At 52.2% G+C, this 14,098-nt stretch overlaps 9 protein-coding genes across 9 annotated transcripts; 7 read left to right on the top strand and 2 right to left on the bottom strand.

Annotated features, from left to right (window-relative positions):
- Positions 1 to 6: 6 nt before the first annotated feature.
- NEMAJ01_0281 (uncharacterized protein) lies at positions 7 to 240 on the top strand (the record flags this gene model as incomplete). Its single annotated transcript, XM_047914119.1, has 1 exon — positions 7 to 240. One exon carries the CDS (start codon positions 7 to 9, stop codon positions 238 to 240), a length of 234 nt encoding a protein of 77 aa, XP_047770076.1.
- A 556-nt stretch (positions 241 to 796) lies between these two features.
- Positions 797 to 1,933, top strand: NEMAJ01_0329 (Ran GTPase-activating protein 1; the record flags this gene model as incomplete). The annotated part of the gene is made up of 1 exon (XM_047914167.1): positions 797 to 1,933. The coding sequence occupies one exon, from the start codon at positions 797 to 799 to the stop codon at positions 1,931 to 1,933; it is 1,137 nt and encodes a 378-aa protein (XP_047770124.1).
- A 1,695-nt stretch (positions 1,934 to 3,628) lies between these two features.
- On the top strand, positions 3,629 to 5,398 carry NEMAJ01_0330 (uncharacterized protein; the record flags this gene model as incomplete). Its single annotated transcript, XM_047914168.1, has 1 exon — positions 3,629 to 5,398. The coding sequence occupies one exon, from the start codon at positions 3,629 to 3,631 to the stop codon at positions 5,396 to 5,398; it is 1,770 nt and encodes a 589-aa protein (XP_047770125.1).
- Positions 5,399 to 5,814: 416 nt separating this feature from the next.
- NEMAJ01_0331 (glucose-6-phosphate isomerase) lies at positions 5,815 to 7,446 on the top strand (the record flags this gene model as incomplete). The annotated part of the gene is made up of 1 exon (XM_047914169.1): positions 5,815 to 7,446. One exon carries the CDS (start codon positions 5,815 to 5,817, stop codon positions 7,444 to 7,446), a length of 1,632 nt encoding a protein of 543 aa, XP_047770126.1.
- Positions 7,447 to 7,532: 86 nt separating this feature from the next.
- Positions 7,533 to 8,237, top strand: NEMAJ01_0332 (small subunit ribosomal protein S6e; the record flags this gene model as incomplete). Its single annotated transcript, XM_047914170.1, has 1 exon — positions 7,533 to 8,237. The coding sequence occupies one exon, from the start codon at positions 7,533 to 7,535 to the stop codon at positions 8,235 to 8,237; it is 705 nt and encodes a 234-aa protein (XP_047770127.1).
- Positions 8,238 to 8,400: 163 nt separating this feature from the next.
- NEMAJ01_0333 (uncharacterized protein) lies at positions 8,401 to 9,426 on the bottom strand (the record flags this gene model as incomplete). The annotated part of the gene is made up of 1 exon (XM_047914171.1): positions 8,401 to 9,426. The coding sequence occupies one exon, from the start codon at positions 9,424 to 9,426 to the stop codon at positions 8,401 to 8,403; it is 1,026 nt and encodes a 341-aa protein (XP_047770128.1).
- Positions 9,427 to 9,525: 99 nt separating this feature from the next.
- Positions 9,526 to 10,026, top strand: NEMAJ01_0334 (uncharacterized protein; the record flags this gene model as incomplete). The annotated part of the gene is made up of 1 exon (XM_047914172.1): positions 9,526 to 10,026. One exon carries the CDS (start codon positions 9,526 to 9,528, stop codon positions 10,024 to 10,026), a length of 501 nt encoding a protein of 166 aa, XP_047770129.1.
- A 59-nt stretch (positions 10,027 to 10,085) lies between these two features.
- Positions 10,086 to 10,454, top strand: NEMAJ01_0335 (small subunit ribosomal protein S17e; the record flags this gene model as incomplete). The annotated part of the gene is made up of 1 exon (XM_047914173.1): positions 10,086 to 10,454. One exon carries the CDS (start codon positions 10,086 to 10,088, stop codon positions 10,452 to 10,454), a length of 369 nt encoding a protein of 122 aa, XP_047770130.1.
- Positions 10,455 to 11,908: 1,454 nt separating this feature from the next.
- Positions 11,909 to 14,077, bottom strand: NEMAJ01_0336 (glutaminyl-tRNA synthetase; the record flags this gene model as incomplete). Its single annotated transcript, XM_047914174.1, has 1 exon — positions 11,909 to 14,077. The coding sequence occupies one exon, from the start codon at positions 14,075 to 14,077 to the stop codon at positions 11,909 to 11,911; it is 2,169 nt and encodes a 722-aa protein (XP_047770131.1).
- Positions 14,078 to 14,098: the final 21 nt, after the last annotated feature.

Genomic DNA, 14,098 nt, shown 5'->3' on the forward strand with positions numbered 1-14,098 from the left:
AAATAAATGAACAGGAGAGGAAAGAAGAGAGCCGATCTTTTGGAAAACTTGTTCAAGTCCTTAAGAAAGAGCACGCGAGCGTATGGAAAGAAAGAAACCATGGACATGATAAAGCTCAAGTACTCTGAAATGTGGACGTCTCGAAAGTCCCAAAAGGAAAAGGAGCTGGAGCTGTCAGAGACGTCTTCAACTGATGCAGGAAAGGAGGTGTATTACATAGTGGACAACAGCAGCCTATAGCCTGCGAACTGGCCGTGTAAAATACCGTGCAGGTTGGCCTTTTCCGGGCCTTGAGGCAAGCAGCAAGCCATCGACTCCAGAAGAGAGCCAAACAGACAGAACAAATAAATTGCTATATGCATCTTTACGCCGCGATTTGGCACCAGTGTGAGCGCGCGCATAAATGCAATTAATTTCTTGCGCAGCGAGCTGCCCCCGCATTCACGCACAATAGAAAAGATATTGGCTTTGAGGCTTTTCCCAGAGCCTGCTGCATTGGCTGCCCGCTCTGAAGGAAGGGCGCATGCGGGCACGCCCTAGCTTCATTTCAGATGATGCTGCGCTCGGTGCTGGCTTGGGCCCGGGCACAGAGAAACAAATAGGCCCAAAGCACCCAATGTTGGGCCGTGGGCGCCGCAGGGGCATGCAAAGGCTCTACATGGTGCATAGGCTGCAGCAGCGGATGCTTTCTTGCGCTGCCTGGCAGTGGCGCACAAGGGGCGTGCGGGCTGCTGGCTTCATATTTATGCCGTACAAAGGAAAAGTATAAATGCGCAAGAAAGAGAAAAATTTGTGAATGCAAATTATAAGTATTTCGGAGGAAAAGAAAATGTACAACACTGCACAGGACGTGCAAGAGCTTGCGGAAAACATAAAAAAATCAGCCGAGACCCTCAAAGGGATAGACCTCAGTGAAAACTCGTTCTCTCCGGAGGCGCTGCTTCCCGTGCTGGCGGAGCTAGGCAAGGTGGAGGGCCTTGAGATAGTTGTTTTTAGAGGAATATTCACGCAGAGGGTAAAGGAGCAAGTGTACCCCAGCCTCCGGGACATTGTAAAATATATTTCGCCGCTAAAGAAGGTGTCGTACTTTGACATCTCGGACAACGCGCTGTCGATGAACGGCATGGAGATACTGGTTCCTTTGATAGAGAGCATGCACGCGCTGAAGCATCTTGTTATGAACAACAACGGCATTGGGATAGACGGGGGAGAGTTTCTTGCAAAGGCGCTTGAGAAGCTTTCTGCGCAAAGCACTGCGCTGGAGTCTCTGGAGGTTGGGAGAAACCGGCTGGAGGACTCTGCAACCAAGCTTGGAAAGGCGCTTGCAATGTTTCCGTACTTTGACGTGCTTAAGATATACCAAAACAGCATCAGCAGCATAAACATAGGAGACTTGCTGAGCTCGCTGGAAAACCAGAGCATGCGGGTTCTGGACATATCCGACAACTTCCTGCTGGAGCACGGATCCACGGTCCTTTCCGGCGTCGTTGCAAGCTGGCCAATAGAGTATCTAAACATATCAGACTGCATGATGTCGGACAAGGGGATAGAGGTTTTTGCGCGGTCCATTCCCTCTTCGGTTGCTTTGCAGGGCGAGCTTGTGTCGGAGAAGGAGATAGACATGTCATACAACGATATAACTGAGGGCGCGATCGAGCACATAAGGGCGGTGTTGCAGAAGATGCATTCAACAAGGCTTGTTCTCACAGGGAACGAGCTGGCAAAGGAGGCTGTGGAGTCTCTGTGCAAGGACGCCGAGGAGACCACGTGCGAGATACACTTCGAGGAGGAGGAGGACGACGACCTCGTGTTTTCGTCAGAAGAGAAAGAGGAAAGCGCAGACACCCAGAATGACCAGGTAATAAAGAAGATTGAGGAGCAGATTGCCGAGCTGGCCATACAAAGGGACGAAAATGGGCTGCACAGCGAGTAGGCGCCCTACACAGGCAACAGGAGCCGCAGCGCCCGGCCGTGCTGCTAGAGCCAAAGCACAGAGAAGTGGAAAAGCATCGCAGGCATGCTTGTATTGCACACTGCCAAGACTCCTGCCAAAGGCGAGTGTAAAAGCGGATCCGGAATCGCCCAGCATAGGAGTAATAAACACGCACTAATCCACTCACTTGCGCATGCAGCCACAATGCTGTGTGCTGCTTCCCCACTGAAAACATATGGCAGCCAGGAGCAGGAGGCTTTTTCTGCAGCTTTTTCAAGACAGCCAAATGCGGGCAAGTTTGCATCTGTTTTGCCATTTCTAATTTGTTTGCAATAGAATATCGCATCTGCACACCCAAGAGATAAACAGATGCATGGGCGTGCATATGGCAGGCAGCGGCCTGCACTTCCAGCAGCCTAGAATATATGAACAGCCGCGTGCTGGTTTCCTGCAATGCGCAATGCCCTGCTGAAAACGTCCGGGCCATGCTGTTTTAGGCCTGGGTGCTTGTTTCGGACCACGCTTTTCTGATATCCACAGCAGCAGAGAAAAATAGCAGAACAGACGCGACTATTAAAGCAACAAAAACACGAGGTATTTTAAGTAGGTCCATGTGCTCCTGCCGAGTTTTTCTCAAATAATTTATTTTTATTGGTACGATATCATTCTGATCATTTGTCCGCCCTCAAATCATTTGGATGGGGCGTGCTTCATCCAATCGTCACATTTTTTCTCCGCAGAGAGCTCTACACCTAGGTGCTGCAGCAGCCTGGCAAAAGCAAACTCTGTGACCATAGAAAGCAAGCCTAGAAGGCAGGTGTGCTGCATGCAGCACACAAATAGGATTGGCTCTCTGCTGCCGGCATGGCTCATGCGATGGGCATGGTCGGGGTTCACGTGTACGCCAGGCGCCAAAGAAGATGGCTTCGTGCGCTCCAGCGCAGCTCACCAGCACTTTGAGCATGCGGCAGGGCAAATGTTCCAGAAGGCAGGAGAGCCCTTCAAATTGCGCAGCTCCATCAGCTTCTTCCATCGCTTATGTGGCGGGCGAGGCTTTTGCGCCGCTTTCTACTTGCGGGGCAAAACCAAGAGGCAGCACAGAAAGCACAGTGCACGCTGCGGGTGTTTTTCTGTGTTTGCAGCAATTCAAACACACACAAAGAGTGCTGCGTGGACAGCTTGGCTTTGTGTTTCTCCATGGGGCTGCCTATTGAAGCAGTGCATTCCAGTACAGTGCTGGCTGTGCGCAAAGAGGCTTGAGAAGCGCATGGCACGGCTTATAGCCAGACGCGCGCACCGAGGCCGTTTCAAGCAGCAAACACTTCCCCAAGACAGCAGTAAATTAGTGTTTGTTGATCTGGATATTGCATAAAGGCCATCACAGGCCTGCAGCTCCGACGCTATGCCCGCGGCGTGCAGGCATATTCAGTGCGCACCATGAGCGTAAAGGCCGTGGCTTGCGCGCTTTTAGCCCAGAAGGGCTGCGTGGCGCTGGCGCAAGTAAGAAAGATCAACTTTTGCACAGCCAAATTGGGCGTGCGTTTAGGGGTAAGCCAAAGCCATGCACTGCTGCAAGGCGCGTGCAGGGCTCAGCGCCAACCGCGTCCCAGCAGGCTGCTGCTCAGACCGCTCTACTGTGCAGTGAGCGCATTTGCCCATAAAAATACTAAACGCTTCGAAAGTTTATTTTTACGAATGCAAAAAGAAATGACAGACGAAAAGAGTGCTTTGGGCGCGGACGAGGCTTGTAGGGCAAGAGGGCAGTCTGAAAACCCTGGAAAGTGGATAAGAGGAGAAAGAATAAAAGACCAAGGCGGTGTGGCAGTGCACTGCGGAATAGACGCAAACACGCTGAAGAGGATTGACTGGATCGAAATAGCAGCGCAGAAAGAAACCGCAGATAAGATAGAGCAAACGCCAAGCATCTTTGAGAAGAGCTTTCTCCCGAGAGTGATTGGCCACTGGATGGACGGCAACACATTGGTGCTTGTGACCGAGCCTCGGGGAGCGCCTTTAGCGCGCTCTCTGCTAAGCAGCAAGCTGGCTTGCGCCGCGCAGTCTGCGCCATTTCTCTGCGCGGTGTCAAAGAAAATACTTCTTGCAGTGACGTGCATGGAGCACGCGAAAATAAAAGGAAGAGTGTCCATGGACGGGATAAGCATGACAGAGGAGGGAGACGTGTACATCCACAACAACTCCATATGGCGGGAGCTTTTGGGGATGGCGATATCCGAGACCCAAACCGAGGAGGAAAGGCTGCGGGAAGTCGGGGTGGCGCTGCTTTTCCTGGGGACCGGGGAAATGCTGGAGGAGCTGCAGGGCTTTGCACGGGCCAGCGACTTGGACGAGGAACGCATGCACTACAAAGTTTTGAGACAGGTTATAAAAATACAGGTGCCATGTTTTAAGGAGGTGGTGATGTCCTTGCTGGGAAACCCATACACCCCGCGCCTTCTGGAAGAAACGCTTGCAATGCACTTTTTCTTTCCTGGAGAGGAGCAGGAGATAGAGCCGTGCCGCTGCAACACAGACGACTATCTGGGCGAAGAGGCTGTGGAAGATATTTATTATAAGGAGAGCGGGTTTGGGGTTCCGCACAAAAAAACAGAGGAGATATACGACCTTGCAGGGGGAGTGGCGGTGAAAGCGTCGACGCTGGACAGAAACAAGTTTACGTTCCAGATGCACTTCTTCAAGAGCAGCAAGAAGGTGTCCTTCTGCTTTGACAGAGACGCCGACACGGTGGACAGCGTGGTAAAGGAGATGGAGGACGAGGGCCTGGCGCAGGAGGAGGAGATTGGGCTGGTCAAAGCCCACATGGAAAAGCTGATTATAAAGATAGACGAGGAGTTTATAGACGAGCTCGGCATGGGGAGCCCGAACGAAGCCACCACACAGAGCGTGGAGGGCGCGGGAGGCGGGCACAGCCTGCAAGCTGAGGGCTCGGAGGACAGCAGCGACTATTCCATAAAAGAGTTCAAAGACGCGCAGCAGATAAGCGAGTTTACTTCTGAGGTGGCCCTGTGCGCAAAGCGCGCGAAAAGCACAGCAGACGGATGGACGGAGCTTTTAAGGAAGCAGGACATCAAAACAGTGGGGGATTTGCGCATGCTCATAGCCGAGGACTGGGAGAAGCTGGAGCTTCCCGTGTTTGCGTCCAGAGCAATGAAGAATATTCTGTACGGAGAGTCCTGCGCGCCGTACAAAGAGAAAATGCTCGGGATAGACGAGAGCATGAAGGAGTATCCAAACGAAAGCAGGGTTGAGGACCTTTTGCAGGACACCGCACAGAGCCACGGGAGGCCAGAGCTATTTAGCGGGTGGCTGCACCGGGTGAAGTGCCAGGACATCCGAACAGTGGGAGAGCTAAAGCTTCTGCGGGAGGAAGACTGGGAGCACTTGGGCCTTACTGTGTTTTCGCACAGAGCAATCTGGAATGCGATCTTCCGGCGCAGCATGTGCTAGGCGAGCAGAGCTTCTATTTGCACGCGCACGCGGAGTGCCGTGTGGCAGGCCCTGGGCGGACGGGCGTATGAGAACGCGCCTGTACGAAGAAGGCCTGCAGAGAAAATGTAACAGCAGAGATTATTGAGAACGGCATGCATAGATGTGCTGGCGTGCTTGCATGCGCTAGCAGCAGTTTGTTCGGTGGAAAGGAGCTGCAGGCAGGCGTCTTTTGCGCCTGCAGAAAGAAAACGCAGCAGAGCCCCGAGCAGGCCTAATTTTCAATAAAGAGCTGTCTTTGTGTGACAGTATAAAAACAAAAGTCTAATTGGTGTGCATGTGAAGCTCTTTGCCTGCATAGGCTTCTGAAGTGATTTGTAGAGGATGAAACTTAAAAAGCACTCTAAAGCATAAATATGCATTTTTTAAGTTCCGATATGAAGAAAATAAAGGACCTTTTTGCAGACACAGACCGAATCAAGAAGCTGGTGAAGTTAATTGTGACAAACCGGGAAAGCCTGTTGATAGACTACTCAAAAACGCACATAGAGGACGAGGACATAAGGGCCTGGGAAGAGCGGCTCAAAAAAATAGGGCTTGCCAGCCGCGTGAAAAGCATGTTTGCAGGCGAAAAGATAAACTACACGGAAAGCCGGCAGGTGCTCCATGTGAAGCTGCGCTCTGAAGGCGTGATCAAGGCGCTGCAGACCGGAGAAGCAGGCAGCCTGGACAAGGAAGAGATGGAGATTGTGGACGAGCTTCGGAAAATGAAAGCAATCTGCAACAAGTTTGAGAGCGGAAACATGAAGGGCGCTTCGGGCATGCCAATAAAAAATGTGATAGGAATAGGAATAGGCGGAAGCGACCTGGGCCCGCGCCTGCTTACGTCTGCGCTGATGCCGGCGTCAGCAAATGCAGGAAAGGAGTTCCGGTACGTGTCAAACGTAGACTCGCAGGAGATGCACGCCGCGCTGTCCAACATCTCGCTTGAAGAAACCGTGTTCGTCATCGTTTCCAAAACATTCACAACGCAGGAAACGCTGGAAAACGCAAAGATCGCTGTTTCCACGCTTTTGGGCAGCTACTCCAAGGGGCCCACCGAGCAGGAGATCATCAAGGCACACTTTCTAGCGGTGACCGCGGCAAAAAGCCGCGCGATGGCCTTTGGGATAGACGACGACAATGTGCTCGACATGTGGGACTACGTCGGGGGGAGGTACTCAATATGGAGCTGTGTGAGCCTTACCTCTGTGATGAGCATAGGCTTTGACGCGTTTTTGGAGTTCCTGAGCGGAGCCTCCCAAATAGACACCCACTTTCTGAACACGCCCGAGGCAGAAAACGTCCCCATGCTGCATGCCTTGGTTGAGTGCAAGTATATAAACGAGTACGGCTACGACAACAAGTGTATAGTGCCATACGACTACTACATGAAGCTTTTCCCGTCGTATCTCCAGCAGTGCGAAATGGAGAGCAACGGGAAGTCCTTCACAAAGGACGGAAACAAGCTTCTGCCCGAGACCTTCCCCGAAAGCGAGGTCTCTTCGGCGGAAAAGACCGCGCCCGTCATCTGGGGGACGCTTGGCACAGACTCGCAGCACTCGTATTTCCAGCTGCTCCACCAAGGCACTGTGCGGACGCTGGTTGAGTTTCTCATCCCAGCCAACCCCAGGGTGCAGACGCCCAGGAAGAACACCGAGCAGCAGGAGGGGCAGTCCACAGCACACGACGTCCTTGTTTCGAACTGCCTCGCGCAGTCCAGAGCTCTCATGATGGGGAAAAGCAGCCAGGACGGAGACAGGCAGTTCAGCGGAAACCGGCCGTCCATCACAATCATGTACGACTCGCTTACGCCGTACGCGCTGGGCATGCTCATTGCCATCTACGAGCACAAGATATTTGTGCAGGGCCAGGTGTGGGGCATAAACTCGTACGACCAGTTTGGCGTGGAGCTGGGCAAGGTTTTGGCAAAAGAAATTCTGTGCAAAGTTGAGAGCCAAAAGTCCATGCTGGGCTTTGACCCGTCAACAGACGTTCTTCTGGGCCACTACATGCAGAAGAAAAAGTAAAATAAAGCCGCAGCTGCAAAACGCGAAAATGCGCAGAGCCGTTTGCTTTGCAAAATATTATTAGTTTTATTTTTTTGGCCCCTTGCATGAAGCTTAGTATAGCAAATCCAGAAAGAACAACGCAAAAAGTTGTGGAAATCGAGCACAATGTGCAATCTGCGCTGTACGAGAAGAGAATCAAAGACATAATAGACGGGAAAGTGATTTCTAACGAGTGGGCGGGGTTCCTCCTGCAGATCACCGGAGGAACCGACAAGCAAGGATTCCCGATGAAGCCAGGCGTTATGACCCCAGAGAGAGTTAGGCTGCTGCTTAAGAAGGGAGACATTGGATTCCGATGCACTGACAAGTCGCTCAGAAGAAGAAAGAGCGTCCGAGGAGACGTGGTGTCCGAGCAGATAGGAGTGCTCAACCTAAAAGTAGTGAAGGAGGGAGAGCATGTTTTCGAGGGGTTCAACGACATTGTAAACCCTCTGCCAAAGGGGCCAAAGAGGGCCACCAAAATCAGAAAGCTCTTCGGCCTCAGCAGCGATGTCATCGACCTGGAAGAGTACGTTGTAGGAAGAACAAAGGTCACCAAGAGCGGAGAGACCAAGGTGGTCAAGCCAAAGATCCAGAGACTTATCACAGAGAAGCGCATCCAGAGATGGGAGGCTCGAATTTCTGAGAGAATCCAGAGACAGAAGCTTGGGCGTGAAAAGAAGGCCAAGTACTTCGCCATGATGAAAGAGAGGGGAATACTGACCAGCAGAAGCGAAAATTTCAAAAACAAGAGGGCAACCGCAGTTTAATAAAGATGCAGCATCTTACAGGCTTTTTCTTCCATTTCAGCCCGCAATGAAGCGCCGCAGGACGGACGGATGCGGGCACGCGAAATGCAGTTTTTTGCAGAAAAATGGCAGCACTGGGCTCTGGCTTTGCTTTTTGGCTTTTGTGTGGAGCTTGCTGCTTTATTTACTTTATCTCGCCCTCTTCGGTCTCGCTTAGGAGGGCAGCCTCCGCCTGGACTCGCGCATACTCGGCCCGCAGGTCAACCTCCAGATACTCCAGCTCGGCCTGCATCTCCGGATGCCTGGCAAAAAGGCCTGCATAGAAGGAAGACATGCTTCCCAGCGAGCCCACGTCTCGCGCATGCTCGTGTATTGCGGCTGCCACGTGTTTGCGCCTTTCTGCTCTTTTTTTGCAAAGCACACTCTTTACAACTGCAATGGGAAGATCAATGCGCAGATTTGGCAGCGGGGCGCCCCAGCCTGCGCGCACGGAGCAGAAGCCTTCACTACAGAGATCTCTCTGCTGCCTGTCACTTTTCATTGGTCCAGCGCCCTTTCTGCCTTTGACAGGGCGCAACCTGGCCATGTCTATTGGTCCGTGTGTCTCTGCATCTATGGCACAGTATGCTGCACGGGTGTGATTCTCCACGTATTGTAGAAATGATATATATGTTTTCTTCTTAACTACGTGCTTCCCGTGCATTGTATAGCCCGCCTCCTCCAGGTGCCTTGCGAGCTTCAAGCGCGCAATCTCCTCGTGCGCATAGCTGTGGTCGCCCAGCCGCGCAAGCCGGCGCTGTATCTGCAGAATCCTCTCCAGCGTTGCTCTTTGGTGCTCCTTCGTCTTTCCTTCTTCGCTGAATATGCATGGGGGGAGCGCGTCTTTTGCGCCCAGGATTGCTTCGTCGGAGATAAGCCCCAGCAGGCGGTGGTTTGGTATGTACGCGTTGTTTCTGGCGAGAGTGTCCATTATGTACACGGACGCATCCTTGTCTAGGGGCCCGATGGCGCTCAGGGAGGCTGTGGGGCCCAGAGGGATCGTCGGGGGCCTTTGAGAAAAACAAAACTCACACTGTGCAGAAAGCCCCTTGCCCCCTGAAAACAAAAGTTCACCAAGAGCCCACTCTTCTGGGACGGGCATCCACCGCCCTAGCACTGCGTCTCTTCTGTAGATGCCTCCAGCCGGACACACGTAGTCTCCGCTTTGCATGAAATAATTGGCTCTAGCCAGAAATTTTAAGTTAAGAATGGTTGGATTGATTTTTCAAATCTATAGATAATAGAGCCAAAAACACTCAGGGGAAAGGATATGGATAGCATAGAAAATGGCAAAAAATATCGAGAAGATGCGAAGAAATCTTCAAGCGCAAAGAGAAGAAGGGAAACAGATGAGGAAAGCACAGGCTACTCTATGGAAAGCGAGCATGACCACTTTGAGTGGGAAAAAGGAACAAGCATGCAGCCATTCAATATCCTGGCGAAGTGCGCTGCAAAAGAGCTGAGGGAGCTCACCAAAAGCTCATACGACAAGGAAAACAACAGCCTGGGAGACCTGGAGTCTGACTCAGAAAGCGACCTGCTAAACATGGAGTTTCCATGCGCAATGGTCGGCGGAAAGAAGGTGTACAAATGCACTTTCCAAGGATGCAACAAAAGCTTTCCTTCTCTCAGCAGAATGAGAAGACACTACATTATACACACAGGCGCAAAGCCATTCAAATGCTTAAACTCGAAGTGTAACAAAACGTTTTCTCGAAGGGACAACATGATTCAGCATTACAAAGGGCATTGTCTCCACACAAATGTGTGAGCCATGTATAATAAAATGCTTCTATTTTCTTTAAAATTTTAAAATTTTACCCCCAGCCAATGGGAAGAGTCAGTTCTAAGCTTATAAAAAACGCATCCAAGCAGTTTGTAGAAAAGCACTACGGAAACCTCACGCTAGACTTCTACGAGAACCGGGACGTGCTTGAATCCTCGTCAATTATCAAGGGAAAGAAGGTGCGAAACAAGATAGCAGGATACGCAACCAGACTTATGAAGAGAATACGATACGAGAAGGTCAAGGGTGTTTCTATCAGAGCCCAGGAAGAGGAGAGAGAAAGAAGAGACAACTTCGTGCCTTCAGAAAGTATTATTGATGTCGAGCGAATAGAAGTGGACAGCGTGACCATGGCTATGATAAAGGAGGTTGGCCTGACCGGAAGCTTCTTTGTTCCATCTCTCGAGGAATAAATACAATAAATAGCTCTGCGAGTACTTTTGCATATTTGGAGCGGCATGAAAATATATCCAAAATTTAAACATGCATGTACGCAGGCCGTGATATGATGCTTTTCTTTTATCACCGTGATTTTCCGTATATGTACTTATATGGGTGGGCATTTCACGCCATGAGGGTAAAACTCAAGCAGTTGCAAAAGTACTACGAGCTGGACAGGCTGGCTGTGCAGCCCAAGGAGTATATAGCATACTACGTCTCCGACGCTGAGCATACGAAAGGCGCCGCAGTTTTTGTGCAGTACATACACATCCGCAGGAGAAGGACAGCCAACCCAAAGGGACGAAGCGCTTAGCGGGAAGACGTCTAGCTCTTTGCGCCTGTGCCAATAAATGCATAAGATGCAAACACCCTTTATTTTAAGCTCTTTACCCCACCCCTAGCTGGCAGGCTCTGCCCAGCCCCACTGATGCAGGCATGACGTGCGCCCCCCCTTCTCTGCCACGCTGCCCCAAAACTTTTTCTCTGCGCGAACCACAAATCTTTTTCTGAATTTGCTTTTTTCGCCCTTCCGCATTGGGCATTTTCTGTTTCGGCGCAGCAAAGCTCTCGGTGCCTGCAAGGTCGCATGGATTCTCTGCAGAGGAGAGCAGCACCTGCTTTAGAGCGCACAGGCTGCAGCAACTGCCTATACACAGAAGGCAGGGCATTTTCCTTGCGCTGGAGGGCAGAGGCCTTTCGGCATGTGCCCTCTTCTGATTTGTTGCCTCTGGCAGGCGCATAAATTTCTGGAGAACCGCTTTTTGTGTGCTCTTTTGGCGCTTTCAGGCCAGGCATATCCTCTGGCGCTGGAAGAGCACAGCCTCCGGCCCGACTGGAATCCGCCTAGCAGCAAGCGAGTTGAGCTCACCAAAGGAGATCTTCTTCTGAAGCCAAAAAGCAGCAGGACAGCGAAGCACACCTTCGAAGGTGTGCACGGGCTTGGGCATGACTGCGAGCGGGCGCCTATGCCGCAGAGGTATTTTCGAGCACTCTCCTCCAGAGATCTCCACGCGCCAACGCTCGTGCACTTTACACTGCACCCATCATGGTGCATGCAGCGCAATCAGATGGGGCTCTGCGCAGACCTTCTGGAGAACATGATGTCTATATGGTGCCAATGGCGTTCTACACAGTTTAAATGCAGCGCCGCTGGGCTGCGGCGGCTTTCCAGGCTTGCTTAGATAATACCACTTTATTTTCTTGATAAGGGCGCACGTGCCCTCCTTTCGTAGCCCATTTTATGGCACAGGATCTGAAAATAAAGCACGCAGCATATTTCCACTTTCTCTTTCAGACTCAGCAAATAATTCAAAGGCGTCCAAGAGCCACCAAATTTCTGCTTTCTATTTGGCCAAAACGCCGCGGGCCCTGCTACGAGCAGGCCGGGCTTCTACACGCCTGGCCTTCCGCATAGCCTGAGCAGTGCTCACTCTAGCAAAGGCGAGGACTTCAGCGGAACCACCATCCTAAATCTAAGCTCGCTGCCCTCCGTCCGTATAAAGAAGCCTATGCGCAGGAACTGCCAGTACACGCCTGGAGGAGACCTTGCCACCTCCGGAGAGACGCGCGCGCTTGCGTACACCGCTATCTCCTCGCCCTGCGGGATCTCCAAAACGGCAACGGGGGCGTCGGTGCTCAGCCAGGGTATCACCGAATTGTGCGCCTCTGCAGACTTCTCCAAGCGCCTTTCCGCCAGATCGACCAACTTCAATGGCCCCAGCTCCTTCAGGAACACCGTGGCTCCTCTCTGGATCCGGTAGAAGCTTGGCAGCGGCTCGCCCTCCCTGAAGTCTTTCTCGTCAACCAGCACCTCCCCTGTGGGGACCTTTATGGCGAGCGGCCTCAGTATCGCGGCCGCCTTAGAAGACTCCGCGAGGTCTTCCCGAATAATGTTCTCCAGCATGTGCCTGGGTATCTCACTGGTCACTGTGGTGATGCCCAGAGACTCTACAAACCGGCGTATGCTGTGCGCAGGAACCCCTCTGCTTCTAAGCCCCTCAAGCGTGCTGAGCCTGGGGTCGTCCCACCCCGTAAACTTCTTTTCGTTGATTGCCTTGGTTATGAACCGCTTGCTCAGCAGCGCGCCGGATATGCTCAGCCTGGAGTACTCCCACTGCACCGGCCGGTACAGGTCTAGGGCGTCGCACAGCCAGTTGTAGCTTTCTCTTGAGTTTATGAACTCGGTGGTGCAGAACGAGTGCGTGATGTCCTCAAAGGAGTCTGTCAAGCAGTGTGTGAAGTCGTACGATGGGTATATAACCCACCTGTCCCCCGTCCGCACGTGCGGATGCTTTATGACCCGGTATGCAATAAGGTCCCACAGCTGCGGGTTGTCGCTTGACATGTCCATTTTCATTCGGAGCACCGCCTCTTTTTCCTCGTACTCGCCGTTCTTCATTTTTTCAAAGTGCTCCAGGTTCTCCTCAACCGACCTGTCGCGCCACGGGCTGACTATCCGCTCTTCCTGCGTGTTCTCCAGGCGCGCAGCCATGGTCTCTTTTCTCTTCTCGGCAACCTCCTCTCGAGAAAGATGGCACACATACGCCTTCCCTCGCTTGATCAGCTCAACCGCACACTCGTACAGCCTGTCAAAGTAGTCCGAGGCGTGCGTGATCTCGTCTGACCGGTACCCCATCCACTCAACCATCTCCCGGATTTTTTCGTAGTACATGGTTTTCTCCGCCTTCGGGTTGGTGTCATCATACCGCAGGAAGATTTTCCCCTTATAGAACTCTCTGTACCCAAAGTTTATGCTCATGGCCTTTGCATGCCCTATGTGCAGATGCCCGTTTGGCTCTGGCGGAAACCGGACCCGAACCTGCCCGTTTGTTCTCTTTATGTGCTCTCGCAGAATCGCAGGCGTCTTCTGGTAGTTCGTGAACGGGGTGTGCATGGTCTGCATCTCCCCCTCCAAAAACCGCGCCCACTTTCTGTTCTTGCTAGTATACAACTCTTCCGGGATTGTTGCCTCCTGGTATTTTTTATTTATAAGTCTGGTCGGCGGCTGCGCCTTCTCGGCCAGCTCCAGAAGCTCTTTTATGATCTCCTCGGTCATTCCCTTCTGCGCCTTCTTTGGCCTCTCTGCCTGGGCTTTGACGTCCAGCCTCCCCATCATCTCCAGTATGGTTTTGGGGCACACAAACTGCAGCCGCGGATGGTGCTTCAGCTCCCTCAGAATCTTTGCCTTTGGCTCGCCCAGGCTCTCCTCCAGCACCTGCGCAGCAACTGTCTCCATCTCCTCCAAAGACGGAACGTTTTTCTGCATCTGCTCCCGAACTGCGCAAGCGTCCATCTCTGGGTGGCGCTTCAGCACGCTTTCCGCGTTCTTTATGTCCACATCCGAGGCTATCACCGCGTCCTGGATAAGCTGGGCGTGCTTTTTTGCGGCCTCTGCACTGTGCGCCAGCTCAATCACCTTGCATAGCAGCTTCTTCTTCTCAGCGCTCAGGTTCTCAGGCGCGCTCACCTCCTCCTCAAGGACTTCAAGGATGGCCCGGACCCTCTTGTTCTGAACAAGCTCGGACGCCTTTGCCTCTTTGACCTCCAAATGGCCAAGGTATTTTAGCGACTTTTCCTTGCCTTCATGTAAACTCATTTCAAAAAATAAAATTTGAAT

This window comes from Nematocida major (assembly GCF_021653875.1).
Source record: "Nematocida major strain JUm2507 chromosome Unknown 2438, whole genome shotgun sequence".
Lineage (NCBI taxonomy): Eukaryota > Fungi > Microsporidia > Nematocida > Nematocida major.